General features: G+C 29.8%; 1 protein-coding gene across 2 annotated transcripts in view; it reads right to left on the bottom strand.

The window, feature by feature from the left end:
- Window positions 1–15,969, bottom strand: part of LOC117170576 (serine/threonine-protein kinase SMG1) — a 94,456-nt gene that overhangs the window by 50,053 nt on the left and 28,434 nt on the right. For both annotated transcript variants that reach the window (XM_033357414.1, XM_033357415.1), the window contains 4 exons: window positions 13,587–14,109; window positions 13,313–13,497; window positions 6,285–10,001; window positions 2,765–3,038 (listed from right to left, as the gene is read on the bottom strand). In XM_033357414.1, coding sequence (XP_033213305.1) covers window positions 2,765–3,038; window positions 6,285–10,001; window positions 13,313–13,497; window positions 13,587–14,109 — 4,699 coding nt within the window. The remainder of the gene's footprint in view (window positions 1–2,764; window positions 3,039–6,284; window positions 10,002–13,312; window positions 13,498–13,586; window positions 14,110–15,969) is intronic.

Below are 15,969 nucleotides of genomic sequence, written 5' to 3'. Positions count from 1 at the left end.
AGTTTTTTCTATTAAATAAATATCTGAGTTTCGAAGAACATGTTTTTTTGACTCATATTTATTTTTTCGATTTACGATTGGACCGTAAAACATAAAGAATTTGAAATCTACGATTTGAAATCAATTTAAAAAAAATCGACTCATACACATAGAGTTTCGCAAATTTATTATAAATTTTTTTTTACGTTTAAGGGATTCAATCAATATATTTCATTTAGAAAGGTTTGATCAATTATATGACAAGATATTTTTAAATATATTAACATAATCTGGTAATTCAGTGCATTCTTATAGGAAAAAATTAATATGGGTAACAAATTAAATTTTAATCGCTTCCATTTCCTTACCTTTCAAATGAAAATATTGCATATTAACAAGACAGATGAATTTTTAACCAAATAGTTAATTTTTCAAATAAAATAGATCAATTTTTAAGCAAAAATGGAATAGTTAAATTTTCTGTTAAGAAATTCAAAAAGATTAATTTTGAACGAAGAAGATTAATTTCTATAAAAAAAAATGACGAATTTTCAACAAAATATATGACTTTTCAACTAAAAAAAAATTTAACTCAAAATAAATTTTCAGCTAAAAAAATTAATTTTCCATGAAAAAAGAATTTTTCAACCAAACTGATGAATTTTTAACAGAAATGATGAATATTAAATGCAATAGTTGGATTTTTAATCAAAAAGATTAAATTTGAACGAAGAAGATTAATTTTTACAAAAAAAAATGAAGAATTTTCAACTAGAAAAAAAAACTTCTAACTGAAGATAAATTTTCAGTTAAAAAATTGATTTTCAACCAAACTGATGAACTGTTAACTAAAACGATGAATATTAACTGGAATAGTTGGATTTTCAACCAAAAAGATTAATTTTGAACGAAGAAGATTAATTTCTATAAAAAATGACGAATTTTCAACAAAATATATGAAATGTCAACTAAAAAAAAAATTTGAATTGAACCATTTCGACAATGTCAACCAGACTATTTGACCAAAAAGATGAATTTTCAACAAAATACATTAAATACATTTAAAATCAAAATATGATTTTTGTCAAAAAAGACGACTTTTCAACAAAATACATTAATTTTGCACTAAAAACGATAAGCCTTCAACATTTTTACTTCAAAAATAATAATTCTCTAAAAAAAACTATAAAAAAAAGAATTAAATTTTCGAACAGTGTGATGAATTTTCAACTAAAATTATTACACATCAGAAATAGTTAAATTTTGAACAAAATACATGATTTTTCAACAGCAAAAAGATTATTTTTAAACCAAAAATGGAACAGATAAATTTTCATGGTTATAATATCAATTATAAAAATAATTTTTAACAACAAGAAAAGACATTTTTAACGAAAAATGCGATAATTTTTATTTCAAATAACACACAATTTAATTTTAATTCAAAAACAGATTAATTTAATCAGAAAAAGAGTTTTCAAAAAAATAGTTAAATCCTCAACAAAAAATATTTTCAACCTAACAGTTACATTTTTCACCAAAAAAGATGAAATTTCACCAAAAAAAATATAAATTTCCAAATCAAAGACGAATTTTCATCAAAAAGAGATTGATTTTCTACTAAGAATAATTTTGTCAGACAGGAAAGAGGAAACATATCAATAAAATAGTTCAATTTCCTAGCAAATTATTCAATATTAGTATCAAAAATACGAATTCTTCACAAAAAAAGTTTAATTGTCGACCTAAAAATTTTTCCATTTAAAGTTTAATTTTTTGCAAACTGATCGCTTTTTAAATTAAACGTTAAATTATTTTTATTTAAAATAGTTTAAGAATCCTTTAAAAAACACTTCCAAATTGTAGTTTTAGATTTTTAAAAATTTTAAATTATTTTTGAAACTTTTCAGAACTTCTAAGCATTTTTTAAAAAATTATTTTAATTTTTTATAAATTTTTTACATTTTTTTTAAACCTACAAAATAAAAAATATTTTCTGAAAATATTCTGGGTTTACTTTTTACAATTTTGGAAACCTTTTTAAATATTATCTTAAAATTAATTTTTCAAAATAAAAAAATCATTTTAAATTTCCCTAGGAATCTTAAGAAAATGTTTTTTTATTCTTTTGAAGCTTTTCAGAATTCTTACAAAGCTTCTACATTTTTTTCCAGAACTTTGAATAATCGGTGTTCAATATTTATTTGTACAACCAAATTCAATGATTTTACTTGCAAATTGTTCTTAATAAAAAAATTTCAAATTCTCAAATTTTAGTTTGAAACAATATCTGAAATTTAATAAATTTGAATATAATAATTAATTAACAAATAAACAAATACATTTTTTTTATTCCGAATCGTCTTCCAAAATCATCTTAATTATTATTTACTCTTTTAATTCTTAATGTGCAATTCAGTTTTAAAAATTATTATAATTTATATTAACGGTTGATCATCAAAAAAAAAAAAAAAAATTTATGCAAAATTGTAGATTACAAACGCCTATAATTTTTTATTTGATAAGCCTTTAAATCGGCATTTTTTTAATGAAACTTTTCCGAATCACGCATAATAAATTGAATGACACAAGAATTGAAACACATAACATTACAACTAATTATTTAAAAAAAAAACTGTTAAAATCAAACTTGAACAAATTTTTAAAAATTTGTAAAATTCCCGGTCAAAAAATAAATTTACTGTAATTTCCTGGTTTTTCTCGATTTTCCAGATAAGTAGACACCCTGCCTAAGCAACCCTGAATAAAAAAATAAAAAACTTACCTCAACTCCTGTGACCCCAAGAGCAGTTTTGATATTGGGAGTCATCCTGAAAGGAACTTTTTCGGGAACCCTCAGAGTTTTTCCTTTCTCAAAGCAAACGTTGTAATCGATATGTACAACTTCGCCGGTGTTTAGATCCACAAGAACATTGTCCAAATGTCTGTCACCTAATCCAATGATGTAACCGATAATCGACATCACAGCTACAGAGTAAGAGTAATTTTTTGTAGCTTGCCACCAGCTTCCTGCATTTATGCTGTTGCACCAAATTTCCCTTTTAAAAAAATGAGAAATTCCTAATTATTTACAAGAAAAACACACTTCTTGTTGTTGAAAAAATCTTGTAAAATTTAGAAGTTGTTTTCAATTTATTCAACTTTAAAATTTTTTTTAGAACCTCTAAATATCTTTTGAAATTAATAGAATTTTCCCTGAAATTTTTAGAAAATCATCCAAATAATATTTCAAAACGATAAATTATTTTCAATTTTCCTAGGAATCTTACGAAAATGTTTTTATTCTTTTAAAACCTTTCACAATTCTTAAAAAGTTTCTAAATTCTTTTTTTTTTCAATCAGCAGAAATCTAAAGTTTTTGTTAAATTAGGCTGTGGCTATTTGAACCGTAATTTCGGTACGAATAGCCGAATTTTGTCAGTATACACTTCATTTAAATGATTTAAAATCATTTCAAATGTTTAATTAATTTCGAATTTTTGCGAAACTTCTAAATACCTCTTGAAATTACTCAAAGTTTTTCTAAAAATAATAAGTGTACAATTGCTATTTAAACGCCAAAATTCAACAATTTCACTTACAAATTAAATATTTTTTAAAAAGAACAATCAAACTTTCAACGATTAAAGTTTAAAAGCCGCTGGAAATCATTTTAAGCAATCGTAAGCTAGAAATATAAAAAATAAGGCGATTACATTTTCGTAATAAACAGAACACTTCTTAAATTAAAAGCTAAATTATTTCACTACAATTTTTTCATTGCTTGTAAACAACTTTTTAAATCATTTGAATCTTTTCTAAAAAAATTTTTAATCCTGCAAAATAAAAAATATTTCCTTAAAATCTTCCAGATTCATTTTTGAAAATCTTGGAAAACTTTTTAAATTTCTGGAAATATTGTCTTAAATTTAATTTTTCAAAATAAAAAAAATTATTTGTAATTTTGCTAGGAATAATAAGAAAATGTTTTTTAAATTGTTTTAATGCCTTTCATAATTCTTAAAAAGCTTCTAAATTTCTTGTATGAAATCTGCAAAAATCGATATTTTGTTTTAAATTAGGCCGTGGACTATTCGCACCAAAATTTAGGTATGAATAGTCAAATTTTATCAGTATTCCAAATTTTAAATTAATTTTTTGAAAACTTCTAAATATTTGATTTACAATTACTGATTTAAAATAGACAATAAAATATTTCTAAATATCAGGCAATTTTTATGTTTCTTAATAAAAAACTTTCAAATTTAAAATGTTCACATTTTAGACTAAAACAATATTTTAAATTTAATAAAAGCCTTGCATTATGCGTATATGCTTTGGAAATATTTAAAAATTGAAAATATTTTATGAAGTTTTCAATCCAGCGTTCACATTTTTTAAACTAATAAGACTTTCCAATTGAAACAGTTTCATTTTTAACGTTAAAACATGGAAATCCTTCAATTTTGAATTGATTTCGAATCGTCTTGTAAAATCAATGATTATTCACTTGTTAATCTTCTATGTATTTTTTTGATAAACTAAAAAAGGATTTTATCAAAAGTTGTCGATGTCAAAATTTAATAATTTTTAATTTTTCAAGTCTTTAAAACTGAATTTTAAAATTCATTTAATGAAACATGTAATTGAAAAAAAATATACCCGGTCATTTTCCGGTTCGCAAAATTTTTTCACGACCAATTAAATTTAAAAAATCAAACTATATTCTAAACATTTTTCCATATAAAGTAATAAACAGCCAATTAAAGCATTCAAAGTGGAACCCTTGAATTCCAAATTGCAAAATTTAAAACTTTTATCAATTATAGAGTTCAAAAATTCAGATCAAGTTCCAAAAATATAAATCCACGTTAACATTTTCAATAGTCTAAATTAAAGAATCAAGCAATAAATTTAAAAAATTTAAAAAATTATAATATTTTGAGTAATTTTAAGCTAGACACATTAAAAATTAAAAAATAATATTTTCAACTTAAAATTTCTTAAATTAGAAGTTAAATTATTTTAATTTTAAATAATTTATGTATCCTTCAAAAGCTTTAAGATTTTATTTCAAAATCTTTAGAAATCTAGAAGTGGTTCTAAATTTTTCCAAATTCAAAATAATTTTTGAATTTTTCGGGTCTTTTACATATATTTAAAAATGAATTGAATTTTTCTATAACTTTTAGAAAATCCTGCGAATTAAAAATAAATAAATAAATTTGAATTTATAAATAACAATAGTTATTTGTAAGAATATTAGAGTAATTTTAAGAGATATTTAGAGGTTTAAAAAAGATTCGAATTAAATTTAGGACTTTATATAATTTTAAATACTTACAGCCGAATTCAAAATAAAATCTATATTTTTGCAGACTTCAAAGAAAAAATTTAGAATTTTTTTAAGAATTGTGAAAGACCACAAAAGAATAAAATTTATCTTAAGATTCTTAGGAAAATTGAAAATGATTTTTCACTTTAAAAAATTATAGTAACAGAAAGTTTAAGAAGATTTTAAGAGATTTAAAAAATGATCAAAGAAGAACATGGAAGATTTTAAGGATTTGATTTAATTTGTCGGATTTTCAAAAATTGTAGGAAAATTTCGATTAATTTAAAAATATATTTAGAAGTTCTGAAAAAATGCTAACATATTTCGTTTAAATTAGTTGGAATAATTTTAAGTTTTTAATTAATTTTGAATCTTTAGACTCACAATATTTTAAATTTAATAAAAACCTTTAATTATGATTACATTATTATGGATTTATTTTTCAAGTTGCAAATAGTAAAACGCACGTTTACATTTTTTAATACCTGAAATGCTTTAAAATTTTTAAAATAATTTATTTATTTATATTTACAGTTGACAAAATAAAACTTTTTTATCAAAAATTTCCAACTTCAAATACTTTTAATTTTTAATTGTTTAAATCTTCAAAACTGCACTTTAATTATTTTTAAAAAACTGTTACAATCGAATTTGGGCAGATTTTTCTTCTGAAAATTCGTCAAATTTCCGGTCCGGTGGCCATCCTGTTTTTTATAAAAGAATCTTCGATTTTAAAAACTTCTAACTTTTATTTTTTTTACCCTTAAAACTGCATTTTAAAATTCTTTAAATTAAAATATAAGCCTTTAAAAATTAAAAATATAAAATTTGTAAAGTGAAAGATTTTCAAATTAAGCATTTTAAACTACATGATATAACAATTGATAAAAATCACAATTTAACAAATGATTTAAAAAACGGTTGAAATCGCTCACTCAATAAAAAATATATTTAAAAAAAAACCACTTACTTGGCCAACAAGTCTTTCGGTGTCTCCGCCATCAGTTCCGACAAAACTTGTTTCAAAACTTGAAGAGGCCACTCCTTCCTATTCTCCAGCGCAATACCCCTCTCCTTCAGCAATGGACTCAGCTTATTATAGAACAATTCCGAGGGCCTCATAAGAGTCGAATTACTGCTCTTGCTCGTCATTGAACTCGATCTCTGCTGCCATCGTTTGTACAGCGCAAAAAGAGGCGTCACACCATCAACCCACTGAATCAATCCCGATCGTGGACCAAGAGGAATGACAGAATAATGCCGGGCCCGATAAACTTTCTTCGTGTCACTATTCTTTGACATCATTGTATTGCAAATGCTCAAAAACTGCATAATCCTCTCATCCAGATGCAGATCCTCCAGTCCCTTGAACAGATACGTATAGACATGTCCGTCTGATCCGTGGAAAACCAGCTTCTTCGGTTTCGTCTTTGTTGGCAAAATCTGCACATTATTATCCACCGACTGAATCGTCACGACATTCGACATATTCACACCCGGCATCGCTATGCAGGTACCTCGGAGATTCGCGAGAACGGGACTGACATCGGTCATCAGAAGCGAGTAAGCTCCTCGTTTATTGACCCTCTGGGCCAATTTTGCCTCGAGTTGTTTCAGGGGCAGTGCAGCCATCTGCGGCTTTGCCGGATTCTTCGGATTCTTCATTTTCTCAATCACTTCCTCAATGCCGGGTCCAAACTTCTCCTGGAATAATTTCTCATGCGGAGTCTCGGCCGGCACCGATGTCATCGACAAGAGATTCTCCAAAATAAAGATGATCGGTCGCAGAATAATTCGGTGCTTCTCGGCAATCAATTTCTCCTTCTCCTCCGGCACGAGCCAAATATTGTCTTGCACTCTCTGCACCTCGAGCTCCAATTGCTCAAATCTTTTGGTTATTTCGGAATGATGCTGACACAGGGTGGCGAGCCAGAGCTCGTCCCACAAGAGGGTGATTCTCTGCAATTCCTTCACGAGTATTTTCACCTGGACAACGCTATCACTATTGGAAATGGATTCGGCAAGCTGCAAAAAACAACTGTCCATGCAGTGCTTCACTTTGCTCTCGCTCTCCTCATCCTCATCCTCGCTGATTCGCCGACTGGAAACGGCGCCAACCACAGCTGGAAAAGTGATCAGATGCGGCGAATTCTCGGCCACACGACAGAGAAGCTCGGAAACTCGAGTGCGCACATAAGCCTCGGGATGGCTGAGCCGGGAAAACAGCTGAGGTATTATTTCCTTCCAGGGTCCGGTTGGGGTTGTCGATAATCCGGATTCGAGGACATTCTGCAGCTCAAGTGCATGTTTCACGACAAGTCGCAAAAGTCGCAAAGTCGCGGTGATGGTGGCACAGTCATTAGTGTCTTTCCTCGCGAGCTGAAGAAACTTGAAGTAGGCATTTGCCGAAAGCTCGTAATACGAGTAAATCCTTTTCTGTGCACGTCTCCAAATTTCGACCAGCATCGACAAATGCTCGTTGGCCGCGCGACTCAGCACGGGAACATTTCGCAATTGATTTTCAATCATCTCCGAGGTATTGATGTCACTGGTGTCAATATCGCCCTCGTCTTCCGGTATCGTTTTGTTTTGACTCAGAATCGAGAAAACAGCGGTCAAATCACCCTCGGAAATATCGACCGGAAGCAAGGCCCGAATGCTCAATCTGTCAGCGTCCGTCAACTGGCCAGAATTCGAATTGTCCACAATTTTCTTGCCCCACTTGTAGCACCAAGCGGCAAAATTACACCAGGCAAGCGGCAAATCCGGACACTGATTCACACCCAGCTGCATCAATTTTCCGATTATCATGTCCGAGGTGGGTATCAAATCTGTCGTCTTGCCAAATAACTTGTCCATCAGTCCATCATTGTGCAGCGACTCAAATCGCAAAAGTTCCTCAAGCTGCACATTCTCATTCACCCCCTTCGAGTCCTGCTGAATCCATTTTCCAAGAGTGAGCAAAATTTTCGTCCCAGTTTCACGCAATTCAGCCGATGTTTCACCAGCGACAATCGCCCGCGATATTCCGAGGGCCGTCACACTGCACACTTTCAGCGCATCTTCCGTCTTCTCCATGCTGTAAAGTACCTTCGACATTTCGCGAAAGGCGCGCATATTGTTCTTGGACCACTTGACAACAATTGGACTCGACAAAACACCCTCCACCATATCGGAAAACACGTAATTTTTACAATTCGGAAAGAGATTCTCTTCCGCTTTCAGGTACTTGGTGATCTCTCTTTTGGCGAGATTATAATTTCCCTCCTTCCGCGCACTTCTAGCCACATGCAGACGCAGACTCGCCACTTCTCCGCTCGAGCAGGAATTGCTCATCTTGGCAAAGTAGTTTGACCACCAAAGAACTTGGGTCAATGTACTCGTGTTGAGATGATTCAGCTTGTCCGCCTGCGAGAGTTCAAACACATTATTTTCCTTTCCAGCCAGATGATTTAGTAATCCCGTTGCCGAATACTGCACCAAAATCGCATCACTCAAATATTCCGAGGGGACATTTCGCAGTCCCTCCTCCATCGTTTTGGCCGCAAAATTTTTGCAGTTTTCAATCTCCTGAAAGCACGTCTCGCGCACATTCTCCACATCTATGCAAAGAGCGATATTCGTCAGCGTATTGGAACACTCAATCATCGTTTTCGCGCAACTCCAATTCGTCTTTGCCTCCTCATCCAGAAGCGCCCAATTCGCAAGTTCCTCCACCGCGATCACTTCACCCTCCTCAAACTTGTTCAGACACTTGGCCTGCTGGTGGCAAATATTCTCCATCAGCTGTTTCCTCAAAACCGAGTTCTTCTCCTCCTTCAGCAACTCCACTTCCTGGAGTTTCCAATTTTCCAATTGTCTCCAGTCGCTGATGGATCGGTAGCATTTAGCCAAGTGCTGCATACAAAATGCCGCAACCTGACTCTCTCCCTCAGTTTTGCTCGCTCCCGTCGTCTCGTCCTCCTGCCTCGTCATCTGCTCCTCGAGGAGAATTCTATAGCTCTCGGCAGCCGACTCGTGACGTCCTGCAGCCTCCTCCATTGCCGCCTTCAGCCAGACAAACTTCCTCTCCTTCTCCTTCGTGTAGACGTACAATCCCTGAAGAGCCTCGGCCTCGCCAAGCATCACCATCGCCTGGGCTGTGCAGAGAGCTGCTCTCTCAAATTCCGCGCCCTGGGTATTATCAGCACTGCTCAGATCGTCCAAGAGTCGCTGTCCGTTTCGCAGAGCGTTGCTCGCCAAACCCGCGTGCAGCGAGACCACACAGAGAGCCAGTCTGATGCGGTTCAGCCACTCTCTGCAGGTGGATCGGTTGGTGTGGAAAAAGGTGCGGACGGGTTTCGCGAGAGGTGCCAGGGCCATTGCGCAACCGTCGGCCGCATTGTGAATCGCGCGCTCCAGATGTTCCAAAAATTCGACGAGCAATCTCACACGCGTGTGCTCATGCAGAATGTAACTCAGTCCACGTCTGTCCTTTTTCGGCACTTCCGCGTTGTACGAGATTTCGCGCGCCAGGGTTTTCAGGGCACACTCAATTGTGGTGAAAGTCTCCTGAGGCTTGCCGAGAGGCGTGCGAAGTTTGTTGGTGATGCAGTGCTGGGCTGCTTCGAAACCGCCCCAGAAAAATAGGAACGAACGATTCGCGAGGGCCATTTCATACATTTTGGCGACAGTCTCGTTGTCCGATCTGAACAGAGAAAACAAAATTGATGTACAATTAAAGTAGTCCGGCTACTGGGAAAGCTAGTCAAAGCTATGTCCATTATTTTTTTCTGAAATTTGAAATTAAATACCAAATTTGGGCCAGGACATCAATTACTAAATTAGGTAGCAAATCTTTATGCTGGTCAATATAAATAAAATGTTTATTAAATAATAATAAAATTTAAATTAAATGTAGATTTGACTCGATTCTAGCTACATTTTTGATTCTAGGCTACATTTTGCTAAAATTAAACTGAAATACCCTGGAAGCAAGTATAATTGAGCAGTAATTCAAATTTTGCATTATATTTTCTGTCTGAAAAAAAGTTTTCTTAACAATATTCAACATGTTTTAAAGCCAAAATTAACCATGTTTGGAGCCCGCGAAAGGCCTCTCCATAAGATCCCATGTTTTTTGACACGACTTTAAACAGTGATAATTCAAATTTTAACCTGGAAAGGGCCCCTAAAAAAGGCATTACGTGAAAGAGGACATATTTCTCCGCAAAAAAAGCAAAAAAAAACTAATTTTAATGATTTTTCATCTGATCGACCCAATAGCCGGACTACTTTTATTGATTTGAAAAGAAAAATACAAAATTGAGTTTTGATTCATTTTTTCAAAATCATAAATATAAATTCGAAAAATTAAAAACCAAGATACTTTGAAAGAGATTCTATTTGACGATTCCAATTTAAAATATTTCCTAAACAGTTTATTTCCTAGAAACGCTTTAAATTTCTTAAACTTCAAGTAGAAGTATTGAATTTGGGACAAAATAGGCGAACTTTAACAACAAATATATATTTTCAACTAAAAAATACGAATTTGAACCTAATTATTGCAAATTAATTATTAATTAATGATTTAATTACTGCAATTATTTTCAGAGTCAAAAAGGTAAATTGTGTACAAAAAAACTTAAATTTTCAACCAAAAAGTATGAATTTTCTACTAAAATAGTAAAATTTTCACCCTAAAAAGAGAAATTGTTAACAAAACCGTTACATTTTCAACCAGAGATAAATGTTCCACTAAAATGATCAACTTTCAACGGAAATAGTTGAAGTGTACATAAAAAATATAAATTTTGAACTGAAAAAGATCCATTTTTAACGAAAAACACAATCATTCTTAAAAAAAAAGTTGAACTTTAACAAAATAAATGAATTTTGATTTCAATAAGATCAATTTTGCACCAGATTTAATAATAAAATTTTCAGTTTAAAAAAAAGTAATTTCTTACAAAGAAAGAACCGAATGTTCAAAAAATAGTTGAATTTGTATTTAAAAAAATTCATTTTCAAACAAATACTTGAATTTTCAACTAAAATGACGAATTTTTAACAAAATAACTCAATTTTCAATCAACGTTTCAACCAAGTAGTTGAATTTTCAACTAAAACCAATTTTAATTGTATGTAAAAAACAGTTGAATTCATCTACAAAACGAATTTTTCAAAAAATAGTTGATTTTTAAACTAAACAAATTTTTAAGTGAAAAAAAGTTTGAACCAAATTATTGCATTTTCAATCATGATTTTTCAATTTGAAAAATTATTTCAAACAGAAAGTTTAAGAAGATTTTAAGATATTTAAAAAATTATCAAAGAAGAACCTAGAAGATTAAGGATTTTTCATTAATTTGCAGGATTTTCCAAGAATTGTAGGAAAAATTCGATTAATTTTCTGGAAAAAAATGTTAAAATACTTCATTTAAATGACTTGAAATCATTTTCATTTTTTAATTAATTTTGAATCTTTTCAAAACTTCTAAATATCTCTTTGAAATTTAAAAAAAAAATTTCTACAAATAATGTTCAATTGTTATGTATGGGTCAAAATTGAACAATTTCACTTACAAATTAAACACTTTTTAAATAGAACAATTAAAATTGTAACGTTAAAAGTTTAAAAAAAGATCTTCGAAATTCTAAAAATTCAAAGCTTTCTATGTAAAACAATTCAGTTTCAAATAGTTTTCTTTTAAATATTTGGTTTTAATTTACTCGTCTTGAATGAACAGTGAAATACTGTTCAATATTAAATACTTATGCTTTTTCTACATTAGGAATTTCAAATTAAATGGGATAAATATTAAATAATTTAGACTCACAACATTTTAAATTTAATAAAAACTTTTAATTGAGTTATTTTTAAGTTGAAAAAAGTAAAACAAACGTTTACATTTTTTAATGGCTAAAAAAATTAATAGAAATAATATATTAGCAAAATTTATATATTAAATTTAATATAAAAAATAATATAAAGAAAGACCTGAAACTCTGAATTAAAAATATTTTATTAATAGACCATGAAAAATTTTTTTTAAATTAAAACTATCGGAATAAATAAAATATTAATGTCAATCCTTATCAAGACTTTCGGATTGAAACACTTACAGATCCAGTTTAAAAATAATTTCTTTATTTATATTTACTGCACTTTAATTGTTTAAAAAACTGTTCAAATCGAACTTGGGCAGATTTTTCTTCTGAAAATTTGTAAAATTCCCGGTTTCCCGGTCCGACGGCCACCTTGGTTTTTATAGAAATTTCTTCGATTTTAAAAGCTTCTAATTTTTTATTTTTTAAGCCTTTAAACTGCATTTTAAAATTCGTTAAATTAAAATATATGCTTAAAAATTAAAATAGAAAATCTTTTAAGTGAAAGATTTTTTAAATTAAGCATTCTAAACTGAATGATATAAGAATTTATAAAAATCTCAATTTAACAAATTATTTAAAAATCGGTTGAAAGCAAAGTCGGACAAAATTTCGGATCAAAAAATAAATTCACTATCATTTCCCGGTTTTCCGGTCCAGCGACCACCATGAAAAAAACAATCAATTCTCAACCAATAATGGAAAAGTTGAACTATAAGTTTAAAAATTAGTTTCCAACCAAAAGATTGACAGCAAAAAATTATTAGATTTCAGAAATTCAAATGAAATTTTTACCGTGATAAGATCAACAACCTATTGTTAAAAAGCAGTGTTTTTCTACTTTCAAATAGAATTTTAAAAAAAATTAAAAATCAAATGAAAACAACCAAAAAACGGTTCAGCCACTATTTTCGTACAGCAGAGTAAAGAAAAGTTAGAAAACCTATTTTTTCTTCAAGAGAATATAAATTCCAGGAGCATGAGCAAAATTCAAGGACTTTTCTAGATTTTTCAAGGATTTCCAAAATGCTACAAAGCCCTAATTAATTCAGTGTGCATTTGAGCGAAAAATCGAGAATTTTGATTGTTGAAAATGAAAAAGTTTAAAAAATCTTTTACGATACTTACATTGTCGGCCAGCAGAGCGTAAAAACTTCGGCCAGACCAGAAGCTTCGAAATGGTACTCTTGCAATAAAAAGGCCATATAGGTCTTGAAATGTTGTGCCTGCATTTCACCACTGTTGCCTCTCATATGCAATCTCTGTGCCAGAGTCATCGATTCAGCCGAGTAATTTCGAATTTGTCGGGACCTCTGCAAAGAAAAAATCAACAAAATAGTTATAAAAAAAAAAAAAAAAAAAAAAGACCAGAAAACAGAGTAATTAGACAACAAAAAAAGACCTTTGTTTCCGATAAAAGTGACTCCTTGTTTAATTTTGGAATGACAATATCAAGTGGCACATTCATCAGCAAACGTCCGTACTTTTCCCTGACAATTTTGTCTGACGAAGTCGAGTGAATTATCACCAAATCGACAATCTCCATATACGTTTTTTCTGGCCAAATCACACCTTTTGTGCTGAATATCGACTCAAAAATGGTGCAAATTGCAGCCGAAATGTCATGATTAGTTGTTGCTGCACATTTGAGTAAACTCGCGATAATATTTTGATACTCCTCGGTTTTGTACAACATTGCGAGATAATTTTCTGCCTGGTTGCAAATTTCCTGCATCCATTCGGTCAACAGCAAAATTGTTGCGTTGCAGGTTTGTTGTTGAAAAGTGCGAGCGAGTAAATTTAAAATGACCGACAAGTGTCCACTTGTCGGTGACATTGTTGGTACATCCAGAGGAAAAATATCCATTGGACGACAAACGTTTGTACCGGTTATTAGGCTTGAGCTGGGCACAAAGTGATTGTACCTGAAATAATGTTGTTAAATTTGTAATAATAAATTGAGAATATTTACTCTAAACTGAAAAATCCAGGGCCTAAAATGTTCAGTAATATAAAATAATTTGTGTAGTTGTTATTTAAAAGTTTCTTTATTTTCTAAGAAAACTGTTATTTTAAACTACTCCTTGAAACTATTATCCTTTAGCCTAAATACTTTTTTTTTTAAATTCATCTTTATTATATATTATACATTTATTTATGTCTTTACCTTATAAAAAAAAAACCAACATAAGTTTAGTTAAGAGTTAATATTTTAATTCTTTTTGGTTAAAAAATCTAGTACTATTCAGGTAGAAAAATTAATCTTTTTCGTTTAATTCAACTATTTTTTAAAACAGTTATCCTTTTTCCTTACAAAATCAACTATTTTGTAGAAAATTTGTCTTTTAAACTGGAAAATTATTTTTTTCATTTAAAATTGAACTATCCCTTTTTTTGTCTAGAAATTTTATCTTTTTTAGTTGAGAATTCATATTTTCGGCTTCAAATCTCAACTATTTTGGTAGAAAATTCAAATACTTGTTTACAAATTAACTTTTTTGTTAAAAATTAATTTTTTGGTTGGATAATCATCAATTTAGTTGAAGAACAGCCGTTTTTCGTTAAATGTGTATGGTTGAAAATTCGTTTCTTTTTTGGTTAAAAATTAATATTTTCCCCTGCATATTTTAATATTTCACTTTTGGTTAAAAATTTGTCTTTTGCAGTCATCATTTTAATTGAAAATTCTTCTCTTTAGTTGAAAATTGAACTATTTAGTTGAAAATCTTTGCTTTTTTGCTTCAAATTACATTTTTCCCCTAAAGATTTAAATATTTTTTATTTTTCTTTAAAAATGTCTCTTTTTTTGTTGAGAATTCCTCTTTTTTGCTTCAAATCTCAACTATTTTGGTAGAAAATTCAAATACTTGTTTTCAAATTAACCTTTTGTTAAACATTCATTTTTTGGTTGATGGATCATCAATTTCGTTGAAAAATAGCCGTTTTTGGTTGAATGTTTAACGGTATGGTCGAAAATTCGTTTCTTTTTTTGGTTGAAAATTAATTTTTCCCCCGGAATATTTAAATATTTCACTTTTTGTTAAAAATTTATCTTTTGCAATCATCATTGTAATTGAAAATTCTTCTCTTTAGTTGAAAATTGAACTTTTTCGTTTAAAATTCATTTCTTTTTTTGGTTGAAAATTAATTTTTTCCCCTAAAGATTTAAATATTTTATTTTTGCTTAAAAATGTATCTTTTTTAGTCGAGAATTCCTATTTTTTGCTTCAAATCTCAACTATTTTGGTATAAAATTCAAATACTTGTTTCATTGTAATTGAAAATTCTTCTCTTTAGTTGAAAATTGAACTTTTTCGTTTAAAATTCGTTTCTTCTTTTTTGTTAGAAATACAATTTTTCCCCTAAAGATTTAAATATTTTATTTTTGCTTGAAAATGTATATTTTTAAGTTGTGAATTCCTATTTTTGGCTTTAAATCTCAACTATTTTGGTATGAAGTTCAAATACTTGTTTTAGAATTAACTTTGTTGTTAAAAATTAATTTATTGGTTGAAGAGTCATCATTTTAGTTGAAAATAAATTTTCTTCCCCTGAAGATTTAAATATTTCATGTTTGGTTGAAAATGTATCTTTTTTAGTTGAGAAGTCATATTTATGTCATGAAATCTCAATTATTTTCGGTAAAAATTGCAACTATTTAGTTCAAAATTAATTTTTTGTTTCAAGATTCATCATTTTTATTGAAAATTCTTCTCTTTAGTAGAAAATTGAAGTTTTTCGTTTAATATTCGTTTCTTTTTTTGGTTTAAAATTAATTTTTTCCC

Source organism: Belonocnema kinseyi, chromosome 4 (genome assembly GCF_010883055.1).
Source record: "Belonocnema kinseyi isolate 2016_QV_RU_SX_M_011 chromosome 4, B_treatae_v1, whole genome shotgun sequence".
Taxonomy (NCBI): domain Eukaryota; kingdom Metazoa; phylum Arthropoda; class Insecta; order Hymenoptera; family Cynipidae; genus Belonocnema; species Belonocnema kinseyi.
This window is presented reverse-complemented; position numbering and strand designations above follow the sequence as displayed.